This window comes from Cydia splendana, chromosome 25 (genome assembly GCF_910591565.1).
Source record: "Cydia splendana chromosome 25, ilCydSple1.2, whole genome shotgun sequence".
Taxonomy (NCBI): Eukaryota; Metazoa; Arthropoda; class Insecta; order Lepidoptera; family Tortricidae; genus Cydia; species Cydia splendana.
In genome coordinates this window covers 5,427,718-5,442,689 of record NC_085984.1, presented here as the reverse complement: position 1 = coordinate 5,442,689, position 14,972 = coordinate 5,427,718, and the positions used below count along the sequence as shown (strand labels likewise).

The 14,972-nt window shown below is 45.2% G+C and overlaps 1 protein-coding gene across 1 annotated transcript; it reads left to right on the top strand.

The window, feature by feature from the left end:
• Window positions 1-251: 251 nt before the first annotated feature.
• Window positions 252-14,542, top strand: LOC134802866 (aspartate--tRNA ligase, cytoplasmic). The gene is made up of 13 exons (XM_063775601.1): window positions 252-418; window positions 1,606-1,726; window positions 2,500-2,665; window positions 2,992-3,127; window positions 3,451-3,625; window positions 5,385-5,529; window positions 6,952-7,103; window positions 9,237-9,403; window positions 10,446-10,561; window positions 10,883-11,037; window positions 12,554-12,665; window positions 13,675-13,734; window positions 14,380-14,542. The coding sequence occupies exons 2-13, from the start codon at window positions 1,613-1,615 to the stop codon at window positions 14,481-14,483; spliced, it is 1,602 nt and encodes a 533-aa protein (XP_063631671.1). The 5' UTR covers window positions 252-418; window positions 1,606-1,612; the 3' UTR covers window positions 14,484-14,542.
• Window positions 14,543-14,972: the final 430 nt, after the last annotated feature.

The window sequence follows — 14,972 nt, the reverse complement described above, 5'->3', positions numbered from 1 at the left end:
ATACACTTATAGAACTTTCAGTAGGAGTAGCAGAGAAAGCGGTACTATTGCTTGTCCTTGTCACAGTCTCACTTTTTGTTTGTTCCCCACCTTTTTGTTAGTATGGGCTATGGTGGGCAACAAATAACCCGACCGAATTACGTAGATTGTTTTTGGTATATTGTCAGGGATGTTAAAACGTGTTTTTAATATTGTCGCATTGCGTATGTTTTGTCCCTCACGGAGGCACGCGCACACCACTTCTATAGGATGCTACTTCTATGGTTTATCAGGACTCAGGAGGAAGGGTGACCGCATCTTATCATTATCATACATAACCTATTTGTACAATCTTCGAGTGTTTTTATCAGTTCTCAAACTGCATTCGCCGTTTAATCGGTCAAAACAAATAGTTCGAAGAACACTCTTCACGCCAAAGGTAGGTTTGCCACGTATTGCTCTGTTTATATTGAAGAAAAGTATATCGTAAACTGTTGCACCGTATTTCACTTTTATGTGGAAATAAACTCTATTTTTTTAACCTTGGCGTATTGTTTTGAGTGTCGCTAACTGCAGATATGTTAACCGGCTAATAATAGAGCTAATTAATGGTAACAAAAGTTACAATGTATTTAGCGAATACGTGGAACAACTGAGTTAAAAAACTGATAGTTGTGTATTTCCAAGTAAGCTTTTAATAAGAATACAGTATTCTATCTGATTCAATTGCATCTAAATATCGATTGTATATTGTTTCTTATTTTAAATCCAGTATTTCAGTTATTATAAAAAATTTTATGATGTTTTCAAACTTTCTTTTAGTATTGCATCAGGTTTACCATAACGTAACAATATTAGCTTATTGCTTCAATTAACCTCTCGTCTGTGCGTGGTTAGGATCCTGGCCATATTTTAAGTCCATATTTTTGTATTTTATCAAAAATGATTATTTTTGCTCTATATGGCACAACTGAGGCTTGAACCCACGACTTTTTGATCCACCCACATACAACAGATTAAATGCAGTTACATCATCCTAATTTGTACCCGTATGTACTCTGAATTAATATCAATATAATAATAGAAAGTGTGAAGTGTGTGTTTTAAAAAGATTATTTATTTATTTTTGGACAAATCTTTGTGAGTGTTAAGGTTTGTCAAAAAATATTAGGAAGACTTGCTTTATATTAATGGCATGTAAAACAATTAATTATTATTTTGTCAAAGCCAGTTCAATCATTATACATACTTAAATAGGTTTAACCTTTCATGTGTGAGTGTTGGTCAAAAATCATGAGTTCAAACCTCGATTGTGCTGAAATATAGAGCAGAAAAAATAATTCTCGAAAAAAAAAATGACAAAATATGATCCCTAAGACAAGAGGTTAAAATAACATTGTTACATATATAACTTACTGATATATAATCAGATGTATTTGTTGTTCAGGTGTTTTTCATTGTTCTAATAAATTCCTCTGTTCTCCTTGCACCATTTTTACATGTCTCTGTTTGGCCCGATGGTTGACTGGCAGAGAATGCCATTAGGCATTAAGTCTGCCATTTGTACATTATGTTTATGTTTTGTGCAATAAAGTTTAAATAAATAAATATTTCTCCAATTTGCAGTTTCAAAATGGTGGTATCTGAAGAGCCTAAGCCAGTAGCGGAGGGAGATGCGGCCAGCAAGAAAGCTGCCAAGAAGGCTGCCAAGGCTGCTGAGAAACAGCAGAAAAAGGCTGAATATAAGGTATATATATATAACTTGTAAGCTTGTAACACCTATAATCTTATACTTTTAAACAAGCAATTCTTGTATATATATTTATATATTTCAGGGATCTCGGAAACAGCTCGGCTTTAATAATTTCGATGAAATTTGATATGTGGGGCGAAAAATCGATCTAGTCTTTATCTGTTTTTCCGAGCAAAGCTCGGTCTCCCAGATATTATATCTAATTAATAAGCGACAAAAACTTTGCTCAGATTATTTTTGTTATTAAAAAGTGCTAGACTTGAAAATTTCCAGAGTAATCTAAATGTCAATCACACCAAAAATAATCTCTCTCTTTCTTTAGCCCTTCTCTACTTCTCTACCCTTCGGGTGCAGGCCTCCTTCATTTTACGCCACTCGTCACGGTTCTGTGCGATCTGGAGCCACTTCTTCGCCGCAGTCCTTTTGATGTCGTCGTCCCAACGCATCTGGGGTCTACTTTTAGAACGCTCCGCCATTTACTCCATGGATAATCTTGTTCTTGCTCCATAGGGTTCTGTTCCCCGCCAAGCGCATGGCCTCGTGCAGTTTTAATTGCATAGGTGCCGTAATTTGAGCATAATGCTAGTAGGAGGAGGGCCCTGAGGTCTCGTGCCTTCAACTTTGCTGTCATTATTACTCTTTCCAGGCTATCTGGAGAGTGACGTGAGAGGTGTCCGAAGTATGAAAGCCTTTGGTCCTAGCATGTGGTTGACAACCGGCGTTTTATGCGAACGAATAATATAATACCAAAATTTTCTTTATTATAGGCAGCTTCTGGCCAGCCTCAAGCGGAGTCCCAGGAAGCAGACTTCTCCGAAGGCCGGTACGGAGTGCTGAAGCTCATCCAATCTACAGGAGAGCACCGAGACAGGGTCTACACTGACGTCAAGGATCTGAATGTCAAGATGGACGGGAAGAGTGTGTGGGTCAGAGGTGAGGAGACAGAACTTTGTAAATATTTTTATTTTATTTGATTTATTTATTATTTTTATATGAAGGGGTGAAGGTTCGATGTACCAAAGTTATTCTGACTTTGCACCTTATTCTTTGTTCGGTTTTGATTTCTGATCTGGCTTTGGAAGCAAACAAATTTAGACATTATGATTTTTATAATACCTTGAAATATTGTAACAATTTCGAATCCTAATTGATCCTAAAAAAAATTCTTATGTCTGTATGTCTTATTTTCCAATATGTTCTGGCATTCAATAAATGTATTTTCTTTCCTACTTTATTTCTAAATTAAAACGACATTTCAGCCCGTCTGCAAACCTCCCGAGCGAAAGGAAAGCAGTGCTTCGCTGTGCTACGTCAAAACTCCAGCACCGTCCAGTTACTCGTCAGCGTCAGTGAAGAGAGGAAAGTGAGCAAGCAACTGGTCAAGTTCACTGGCAAGTAAGTTGACTATCTACTGTACCAGACGTCAAGAGGGAGGGAAGCAGTGCTTCATTCTTCGTGAAAACTCCAGCACCGTATGCACACTGTAGTGTGCGATGTGGAATTGGTATTCCTTTGAGTAATACCATACCATTACCATACCATATTACTAATACCATTTATATTTAGTTAGGTGCTAATACCATAAAATGTATCCGATGATATTATGATAAGTATATTCTTATAATTGTTGGATAAGAACCCATCCATTTGTATTTGACAATAATCGGATAATCTGATTATAATGTGATGAATATTTCTCAATAATTCCTGTTTTTCAGTGTAACGAAGGAATCAATTGTGGACGTATTTGCGACCGTAGCGAAGACTACAGCCCCAGTAGAGGCGTGCAGCGTGCGCGACGTGGAGCTGGCAGGTGTCGAGGTGTGGACGGTGTCGGCGGCGCGCGCGCAGCTGCCCTTGCAAGTCGAGGACGCGGCCAGACCGGAGACCGATGTGAGTTACATTCCCTTGCTAGTCACCGATTGTATCCAGTTGGAATTACAGGACGTGGTATAAAATTACAGGGTGATAAAATCTATCCTATGTACTATCTTCGTCTACATCGGTTCGGCGGTTTAAGCGTGAAGAGGTAATAGACAGACAGTTACGTTCAGATTTATAATATTAGTAAGGGTGAATATAATCATGATAATTATCTCTATATCGTCAGGTGAAAAGCAAAACTCACTAAGTACTATCAAAAAATTTAAGTAACAATGCACTTTATTACCCTTGTAACACGGTTTATTGTCCAATAATTTCAATGATGTTAGTTAGTGACTTTTGCTTGTCACCCGACGAAATGATGGTATAATATTAATTCATTATTGAGTGATTGTACCCTTTATTGCACGCCTCATTACAGAAAACAATACAAATATTACAGAAAAGAAGAGGTTAAACAACAGGCGGTCTTATCGCTAAAAAGCGATCTCTTTCAGACGACCTTTTGACAATTTATTACATTATAAATGTCTTAGATTATTATCTTCATTATTTTTTTTTTTGGATTTTTTTTTTGGATTTGTCAAAAGCGTTTGACATGGTGTCTTACGACCTATTATGGAGGAAATTACTCAAGGACACGACGGTCCTCCGTGACGTCATCTCACTGCTTCAGCATTGGTATGGTAACCAAAAAAACAGTGTTAAGTGGGCGAGCGCCTTGTCCGAGGAGTACGTGATGCACTGCGGGGTCAGACAGGGGGGATTGAGCTCTCCTACATTGTTCAATCTATATATGAATGGCCTCATCGAGGAGCTCAGCAGCGCTTGTGTTGGATGTCACATAGAACACGTATGTGTCAATAACCTAAGCTATGCTGATGACATGGTGCTGCTGAGCCCCTCGATGGGTGGTCTTATAAAACTGTTAGGTATTTGCGAAGGGTATGCGGAGGCCCATGGGCTCAGGTACAATGCGTCTAAAAGCGAGCTCTTGCAATTTAAATCAGGCAATAAAAGTTACCGAATGCAGGAGGCTAAGCTTTGCGGAACTCCGTTAAAGAGAGTGGACAAATTTAAGTACCTGGGCCACTGGGTCACGGACACACTGTCTGACAACGAGGACATCGAGCGGGAGCGCCGAGCGCTGTGTGTCCGCTGTAACATGTTATCCCGCAGGTTCGCACGTGGCAGTAAAGAAGTAAAGTTAATTTTGTACAAAGCTTTTTGTCAAACTTTCTACACGTGCGGTCTGTGGGCTAATTTTACGCAGCGGGCGTATAGCGCTCTGAGAGTCCAGTACAATGACGCATTTAGGATGCTGTTTAGGTTGCCGCGGTATTGTAGCGCCTCAGCAATGTTTGCTGAGGCGCGAACAGACTGTTTTTTCGCCATCATGAGGAAGCGATGCGCGTCACTCCTCAATCGCAGCCGAAGCAGCACGAACAGTATCCTAAGTACGCTGGCGCAGCGTTGGGACTCGCCCCTGGTCAAGCGGTGTGTGCAGCTACACTCACCTGTTGCTGTTCCGCCGCGAAAGCTATAAATGTTTTGTTTTGTTTGTTTGTTTCGTCTTAATTATAATACTAACTATAGATATAAGTTATTGTAATACCTAACCCTTTATATGGACCATATGTTCGAAATAAAAATATTTCATTTCATTTCATTTCATTTAATGATCAATTGATCACCAACTTAGATAACTATCTGGATGATAGTATAGAATGTATAGATCATAAATATTTCTATTAATGTCTCATTTCAGGATCCGGAAGCGCTCAAAATCCGCGTGAACCAGGACACGCGGCTGGACAACAGGGTGCTGGACCTCCGCACGCCGGCCAACCAGGCCATCTTCAGGATCGAGGCTGGAGTGTGCAGGCTGTTCCGCGACATTCTTACCAGTCGAGGTAAGGAGCCCACTACAATAGGTTGATTGGAAGATGCTTTTAGGGGTCTCTATTGTTTCCCAAGGGCCGCGGCTGGACAACAGGGTCCTGGACCTCCGCACGCCGGCCAACCAGGCCATCTTCAGGATCGAGGCTGGAGTGTGCAGGCTGTTCCGCGACATTCTTACCAGTCGAGGTAAGGAGCCCACTACAATAGGTTGATTGGAAGATGCTTTTAGGGGTCTCTATTGTTTCCCAAGGGCCGCGGCTGGACAACAGGGTCCTGGACCTCCGCACGCCGGCCAACCAGGCCATCTTCAGGATCGAGGCTGGAGTGTGCAGGCTGTTCCGCGACATTCTCACCAGTCGAGGTAAGGAGCCCACTACAATAGGTTGATTGGAAGATGCTTTTTAGGGGTCTCTATTGTTTCCCAAGGACACGCGGCTGGACAACAAGGTCCTGGACCTCCGCACGCCGGCCAACCAGGCCATCTTCAGGATCGAGGCTGGAGTGTGCAGGCTGTTCCGCGACATTCTCACCAGTCGAGGTAAGGAGCCCACTACAATAGGTTGATTGGAGGATGCTTTGTAGGGGTCTCTATTGTTTCCCAAGGACCGCGGCTGGACAACAGGGTGCTAGACCTCCGCACGCCGGCCAACCAGGCCATCTTCAGGATCGGGGCTGGAGTCTGCAGGCTCTTCCGCGGGTTTAAGATGCTTTTTAGGGGTCTCCGAATTTTCGTAAGGTTATCCTATAGATAGGTTAGGTTAGGTTTGTTTTATGGCAATCCTGAAAAGTTACGCGTTTCTGAGAAAAACCAAATTATGACTAACGAAAATGCGGACAAACGATACATTATGACTTAAAACTTTATGGAAAACAATAGAGACCCTGATATTGGGCTGTAGCACAGAATAAATAATAGTACTATAGTAGTATCTTTAGGTATTTAAAAGTAAACAAAATCTACCCTCAAATGGCTCCTTTAAGCCAGTTGAGGGTAGATGAAAACATTGCATGATCAAATAATGTAGGTTAAAGTCAGGTTGTTCAGTGACTGATCCAGGCGGTTTTGTATTTGGTTGGTTAACTAATAAATGTTATAACTACCCGAAAATGTACAAATTGTTTGTTTGCTTTTTTTAAATACCTAAAGATACAGACTATAGGTACAGAAGGTTCACTCTCTAACAAAACGCGTCTATTACGACAGATATGACCGCTAGAGGTGGCGCAAGCGCGAGCAGGCGTCCGTTCCGTAGTGGTGCGCGGCAACTAATACTGCCAGACACCAAAACTGGTGTGGGCCGCATGTACTTGTAGCGACGCGACGATATCGCGGAGTGAGCCACGCCTGGCTACTGCCGCGCATCAGTTGACTTCTTTGGCGGTCAAAAGGTTAAAAAGCTGTGTTGCAGTTGTAAAATCCGTCGTTTTCCCAGGTTTCGTCGAGATTCACACGCCGAAGATAATCTCAGCGGCGTCAGAAGGCGGCGCCAACGTGTTCACCGTGTCCTACTTCAAGAGCTCAGCGTATCTCGCGCAGAGCCCACAGCTTTACAAGCAGATGGCCATAGCTGCTGACTTCGACAAGGTAAAACCCGTCGTTTTCCAGGTTTCGTCGAGATTCACACGCCGAAGATAATCTCAGCGGCGTCAGAAGGCGGCGCCAACGTCTTCACCGTCTCCTACTTCAAGAGCTCGGCGTATCTCGCGCAGAGCCCACAGCTGTACAAGCAAATGGCCATAGCTGCTGACTTCGACAAGGTAAAATCCGTCGTTTTCCCAGGTTTCGTCGAGATTCACACGCCGAATATAATCTCAGTGGCGTCAGAAGGCGGCGCCAACGTGTTCACCGTGTCCTACTTCAAGAACTCAGCGTATCTCGCGCAGAGCCCACAGCTTTACAAGCAGATGGCCATAGCTGCTGACTTCGACAAGGTAAAACCCGTCGTTTCCCCAGGTTTCGTGGAGATTCACACGCCGAAGATAATCTCAGCGGCGTCAGAAGGCGGCGCCAACGTGTTCACCGTGTCCTACTTCAAGAACTCAGCGTATCTCGCGCAGAGCCCACAGCTTTACAAGCAGATGGCCATAGCTGCTGACTTCGACAAGGTAAAACCCGTCGTTTTCCCAGGTTTCGTGGAGATTCACACGCCGAAGATAATCTCAGCGGCGTCAGAAGGCGGCGCCAACGTGTTCACCGTCTCCTACTTCAAGAGCTCGGCGTATCTCGCGCAGAGCCCACAGCTGTACAAGCAAATGGCCATAGCTGCTGACTTCGACAAGGTAAAATCCGTCGTTTTCCCAGGTTTCGTCGAGATTCACACGCCGAAGATAATCTCAGCGGCGTCAGAAGGCGGCGCCAACGTGTTCACCGTGTCCTACTTCAAGAACTCAGCGTATCTCGCGCAGAGCCCACAGCTTTACAAGCAGATGGCCATAGCTGCTGACTTCGACAAGGTAAAACCCGTCGTTTCCCCAGGTTTCGTGGAGATTCACACGCCGAAGATAATCTCAGCGTCGTCAGAAGGCGGCGCCAACGTGTTCACCGTGTCCTACTTCAAGAGCTCAGCGTATCTCGCGCAGAGCCCACAGCTTTACAAGCAAATGGCCATAGCTGCTGACTTCGACAAGGTAAAACCCGTCGTTTTCCAGGTTTCGTCGAGATTCACACGCCGAAAATAATCTCAGTGGCGTCAGAAGGCGGCGCCAACGTGTTCACCGTGTCCTACTTCAAGAGCTCAGCGTATCTCGCGCAGAGCCCACAGCTTTACAAGCAGATGGCTATTGCTGCTGACTTCGACAAGGTAAAACCCGTCGTTTTCCCAGGTTTCGTCGAGATTCACACGCCGAAGATAATCTCAGCGGCGTCAGAAGGCGGCGCCAACGTGTTCACCGTCTCCTACTTCAAGAGCTCGGCGTATCTCGCGCAGAGCCCACAGCTTTACAAGCAGATGGCTATTGCTGCTGACTTCGACATGGTAAAACCCGTCGTTTTCCCAGGTTTCGTGGAGATTCACACGCCGAAGATAATCTCAGCGGCGTCAGAAGGCGGCGCCAACGTGTTCACCGTGGCCTACTTCAAAAGCTCAGCGTATCTCGCGCAGAGCCCACAGCTTTACAAGCAGATGGCTATTGCTGCTGACTTCGACAAGGTAAAACCCGTCGTTTTCCCAGGTTTCGTCGAGATTCACACGCCGAAGATAATCTCAGCGGCGTCAGAAGGCGGCGCCAACGTGTTCACCGTGTCCTACTTCAAGAGCTCAGCGTATCTCGCGCAAAGCCCACAGCTTTACAAGCAGATGGCCATTGCGGCTGACTTCGACAAGGTAAAATAGTAATCACCATGGGATACATCAGAGCGGCCAGGGTGCTCACAAATATCTGAACACACCTCTATTGTCAAGGCGTTCTAACGCCTAAATACGCAATCTAGTGCGTTTCAAATATTTTTGAGCTCTCTTACTTATCACAACTGTCAAAATTAAGAATAGTGTCAAACGATTATCAACAGCTCGTTAAGTTGACAGACGTTTATGAATACAGATGTAGTACATAATTATTTTCCATCGTATTTTCACGAAAACGTACGACCGTGTCTTGCTATTTCAGTCAGTCTCGGTACAAGAAGTACTGACGTTGACTGAAGAAGCATGACAAATACGAACGTTTCCGCGAAAATACGATGGAAAACAATACAATTTTCAGTTTAACAATTTCGCAGGTGTACACAGTAGGCGCCGTCTTCCGCGCAGAGGATTCGAACACGCACCGGCATCTCACCGAGTTCGTGGGCCTGGACCTCGAGATGGCCTTCAAACATCACTACCACGAGGTCCTGGACACCATCGGACAGACCTTCACCGATATCTTCAGAGGTCTACGTGACCAGTAAGTGTCTTTAAAAACGTTTATAATTACTAGAATATTCCGACACATTGACATGTCACCGAGTTCGTGCGTTTGGACCTCGGGCCTTCAAACATCATTACCACGAGGTCCTGGACACCATCGGACAGACCTTCACCGATATCTTCAGAAGTCTACGTGACCAGTGTCTGCAAAAATGTTGATGGTTACGAGTAGACTCCAACACGTACCGATTTACCAGGAGATTCCATTCCTCGCGTTGTCCCGGCATCTTGCCACGGCTCATGGGAGCCTGGGGTCTGCTTGACAATTACTCCCAAGAATTGACGTAGACACTAGTTTTTACGAAAGCGACTGCCATCTGACCTTCCAACCCAGAGCACAGAATAAATAATAGTACTAGGTACAGAAGACTCACTCTCTAACAAAACGCGTCTGTTACGATCAGGACAGATATGGCCGCTAGGTGGCGACAGCGCCACGCGCGGCTTATGGCTAGCCACCAAAATTGGTGTGGAACGGATGTACTTTTAGCTACCTGTAGCAAAGCGACGAAATTGCGGAGTGAGCCACGCCTGCCCAGAGGGGAAACTAGGCCTTATTGGGATTAGTCCGGTTTCCTCACGATGTTTAACTTCACCGAAAAGCAACTGGTAAATATCAAATGATATTTCGTACATAAGTTCTGAAAAACTCATTGGTACGAGCCGGGGTTTGAACCCGCGACCTCCAGATTGAAAGTCGTACGCTCTTAGCGCTAGGCCTCCAGCGCTTCTTTTACTAGGATATTCCATTAAACATAAACATAATTTATTTAAAACACGTATTTCATGGTTACATTCATATAGAACAATGATTTATAGAAATCAACATAACATTTAAATAAATATAAACATAAGTATTCTATGATTGGTCAAGCAGATCTTGTCAGTAGAAAAAGGCGGCAAATTTGAAAAATGTAGGCGCGAAGGGATATCGTCTCATAGAAAATTTAAATTTCGTGCCTATTTCTACCGACAAGATTTGCTTGACCATCTATATATAAAAAGTGTTTCGATTGCAGGTACGCGGCTGAGATCGCGACAGTGGGGCAGCAGTTCAAAGTGGAGCCGTTCAAGTTTCTGGACCCCCCTCTCAGGCTGGAGTTCCCGCAAGCCATCCAGATGCTGAAGGAAGCTGGTTAGCGATCATTTTATATTAGTGAAGGAAGGAATAAATAACTGTGTCATCACACAAATAAATCCCCCTACCGGGATTCGAACCCGGGACCATCGGCTTCATAGGCAGGGTCACTACCCACTAGGCCAGACCGGTCGTCTCGTATCTATTCATAGATTTTAATCTAGAAACATGTTTTATTTTAAATCAACCTGATTCTCTAAAATTTTTACACTATTTTTCTCTTGATTGATTGATCCCCTCCCCCCCTGAAAGCCCTCACGTACTTAAGGGACGCCCCTGTCCAGCGGTGGATGATTGGATATTAATATGTTGTGACAGGCGTGACAGTAGGCGAGGAGGACGACTTGTCAACCCCCGACGAGAGGCTGCTGGGGCGGCTGGTGCGCGCCAAGTACGACACCGACTTCTACATCCTGGACAAGTACCCCCTCGCCGTGCGACCCTTCTACACCATGCCGGACCCGACCAACCCGGTACGTTGGGTATAGACATGTTGTGACAGGCGTGACAGTAGGCGAGGAGGACGACTTGTCAACCCCCGACGAGAGGCTGCTGGGGCGGCTGGTGCGCGCCAAGTACGACACCGACTTCTACATCCTGGACAAGTACCCCCTCGCCGTGCGACCCTTCTACACCATGCCGGACCCGACCAACCCGGTACGTTGGGTATAGACATGTTGTGACAGGCGTGACAGTAGGCGAGGAGGACGACTTGTCAACCCCCGACGAGAGGCTGCTGGGGCGGCTGGTGCGCGCCAAGAACGACACCGACTTCTACATCCTGGACAAGTACCCCCTCGCCGTGCGACCCTTCTACACCATGCCGGACCCGACCAACCCGGTACGTTGGGTATAGACATGTTGTGACAGGCGTGACAGTAGAGGAGGACGACCTGTCAACCCCCTACGAGAGGCTGCTGGGGCGGCTGGTGCGCGCCAAGTACGACACCGACTTCTACATCCTGGACAAGTACCCCCTCGCCGTGCGACCCTTCTACACCATGCCGGACCCGACCAACCCGGTACGTTGGGTATAGACATGTTGTGACAGGCGTGACAGTAGGCGAGGAGGACGACTTGTCAACCCCCGACGAGAGGCTGCTGGGGCGGCTGGTGCGCGCCAAGTACGACACCGACTTCTACATCCTGGACAAGTACCCCCTCGCCGTGCGACCCTTCTACACCATGCCGGACCCGACCAACCCGGTACGTTGGGTATAGACATGTTGTGACAGGCGTGAGAGTAGAGGAGGACGACCTGTCAACCCCCGATGAGAGGCTGCTCCGGCGGCTGGTGCGCGCCAAGTACGACACCGACTTCTACATCCTGGACAAGTACCCCCTCGCCGTGCGACCCTTCTACACCATGCCGGACCCGACCAACCCGGTACGTTGGGTATAGACATGTTGTGACAGGCGTGACAGTAGGCGAGGAGGACGACTTGTCAACCCCCGACGAGAGGCTGCTGGGGCGGCTGGTGCGCGCCAAGTACGACACCGACTTCTACATCCTGGACAAGTACCCCCTCGCCGTGCGACCCTTCTACACCATGCCGGACCCGACCAACCCGGTACGTTGGGTATAGACATGTTGTGACAGGCGTGAGAGTAGAGGAGGACGACCTGTCAACCCCCGATGAGAGGCTGCTCCGGCGGCTGGTGCGCGCCAAGTACGACACCGACTTCTACATCCTGGACAAGTACCCCCTCGCCGTGCGACCCTTCTACACCATGCCGGACCCGACCAACCCGGTACGTTGGGTATAGACATGTTGTGACAGGCGTGACAGTAGACCAGACCAGCCAAATATTTTTTTCGCGATTTCGGGGTTGGTCTCATAGTAAAAGTTGCTCAGTATAATCCCAAAACGTTCCTGGCAACGGGAATGCAGTTATTTTTTACCTACCCTGTATTTTTAACCGATATTCGCAGACGACAAAAAATTGCAGTCGGGATAAATTTTACAAACGGTTTCTTGTTATTTTCAGAAATCATCGAACTCGTACGACATGTTTATGCGTGGCGAGGAGATCCTGAGCGGAGCTCAGCGGATACACGACCCCGAGTTTCTCACCGAGCGAGCCAAACATCACGGGATAGGTACGTTTTATTTATTTTACGACAATACTTTTAATCAGAGATGCACTATGGATATTCGGTTCCTATCCGGTATCCGGCCATTATCTTAATATCCGGCAAGATACCGGATAATGACCTACTATCTGGCCGGATACCGGATAGTAACATTGCTTGATTTCGGAGTAAACAATTTGGATTTAAGAAACAGTATTTTAAAACAATTTAAACATTCAACTGACTTGCACGCTCATTTCGAACCTAGAAATGAGTCCGCGCGAACGTTCACTAGGAAACAGGTCAAACCTGCACAATGCGCACCTGAAAAACCGAAATGTAGGTATAGTTCCGCCGGCCGAATATCCGGTATCCGGCCAAACAACTATCCGTTGCATCTCTACTTTTAATCTTTGGTATACCTACTTGCCAGGCTGAAGTAGGACTGGCCGGGTCACGTCTGCCGCATGCATTCTAGGTGGGCTGACAAGGAAACCTACTCAACTGTCCGGCTCCGATTTGATTTATTTTTATATATACACCAAGAAATGTAATCGGTGATCAGGAACCAATTTTTCTAATTCAGTCATCGATGGCGATCACATTTAACTATGGGACCAACCTGGAAATCACAAAAAAAAATTACCCGTTTCATACATTTGGGCTGGTCCGATGTTGATATTTTCTATGAGAGAGTTAATTTCTTTTTCGCGATTTCGCGGTTGGTTTCATAGTTAAATGTGATCGCCATCGCTGACTGAATTAGAAAAATTGGTTCCTGATCACCGATTAAAAATCATCGTGTATATGTTATAGAGTAGTCTAAAATAACAGACACGAATTTTTTTAGCTGCCCAAAATCAACCTATTGGGAAAAATTGTCTTCGCAAAGTATTGAAAAGTGACCTAACCAAGAAAAATAATTCTTAGAGTTTGACCAAGCTAAGTTGGCAGCGATTTTGATAGTACAGACTGTGCAAGTGTCATTTAAACGTCATAATTTCATTACTGTCTAACTATATAATTTTTTTTACAGATATCAGCAAAATTGCGGCCTACATCGAATCGTTCAGACTCGGATGTCCACCTCACGCAGGTACGATATGTATTCATTAATTAAAAAAATGTATTTCCTTACATAAATATTATTGATCAATATTTGAGGACCATCGTCGTATAGTCTGACAAAAAAGAGTAGAAATTAAAAAGTGGCAATTCTGTAGTGTCGTCCCGTTTTCTTAGATTGATTTTAAAGGGACGACACTACAGTATTGCCACTTTTTAATTTCTCCTCTTTTTTATCAAACTGTACACAGATCGACCCTATAGGGACCGTGCGAATTGGAGGGTCTGCCATCTTGTGGCCTGAATCGGAAACAAAAACTTTGACACTTCATGCCAAAGCAAGTGTTGCCCTCTACCGTCCATGTACAGTCACCTGCAATAATATGTTACTCTTCGAAGGCCGCAAAAATATGTGACATGCTCTTATGGCTCTACAAATAAGATCGTGTCAGATATTTTTGCGGCATTCGTTGAGTAACATATTATTCCAGGTGACTGTACATACGTTTTCTTGTGCATTGTAGATTCCGCCATCTACATGGGCTATATTGGAAGCATACACTTGACATTTATACTTCGCGCCGATAAACAGGGGGTAGGGGGCACCTGTGCTGCCCCCTACAGTTTATCCACGTTCCCTATACATCTGAAAATTCTATCCATATTGTTTTCGCAGGTGGCGGTATCGGCATGGAGCGCGTCGTGATGCTGTACCTGGGTCTGGACAACATCCGGAAGACCTCCATGTTCCCCCGCGACCCTAAACGAGTGACGCCATAAACTAGAGCTTATACATTATTAACATAATATATAAGCAGACAGATGTGTATTTAATAAAACGTTTTATATTTATTTATAGTTTTATTTTAACCCCCTTATTCATAAAACTTCACGGGCATGATTTAGTTTCTATCCCTTTCTTACAAATACATACGTCAAAATGACAGATAAAGAGAAACGATTATTAACACATTCATTGCCACTAAGTGCTACGAATTACGCTCGTAGCGCGTAGCCACGTCTTTGCCGTATGTAGCGCGTAGTCGCTACGAACAGTGTACCCGACAGTCGGGTTCTTGGCCCTGAATGAGTTAATTGAGGTTTGTAGCGCGTTTATGAATAAGGGGGTAAGTTTGTTTCACGGAAACGTACGAACGTGTCTTGCTATTTCAGTCAGTCTCGGTACAAAAAGTACTGAGGTTGACTGAAGTAGCATGACAAATACGAACGTGTCCGAGAAAATACGATGGAAAACAATTATGCACTACA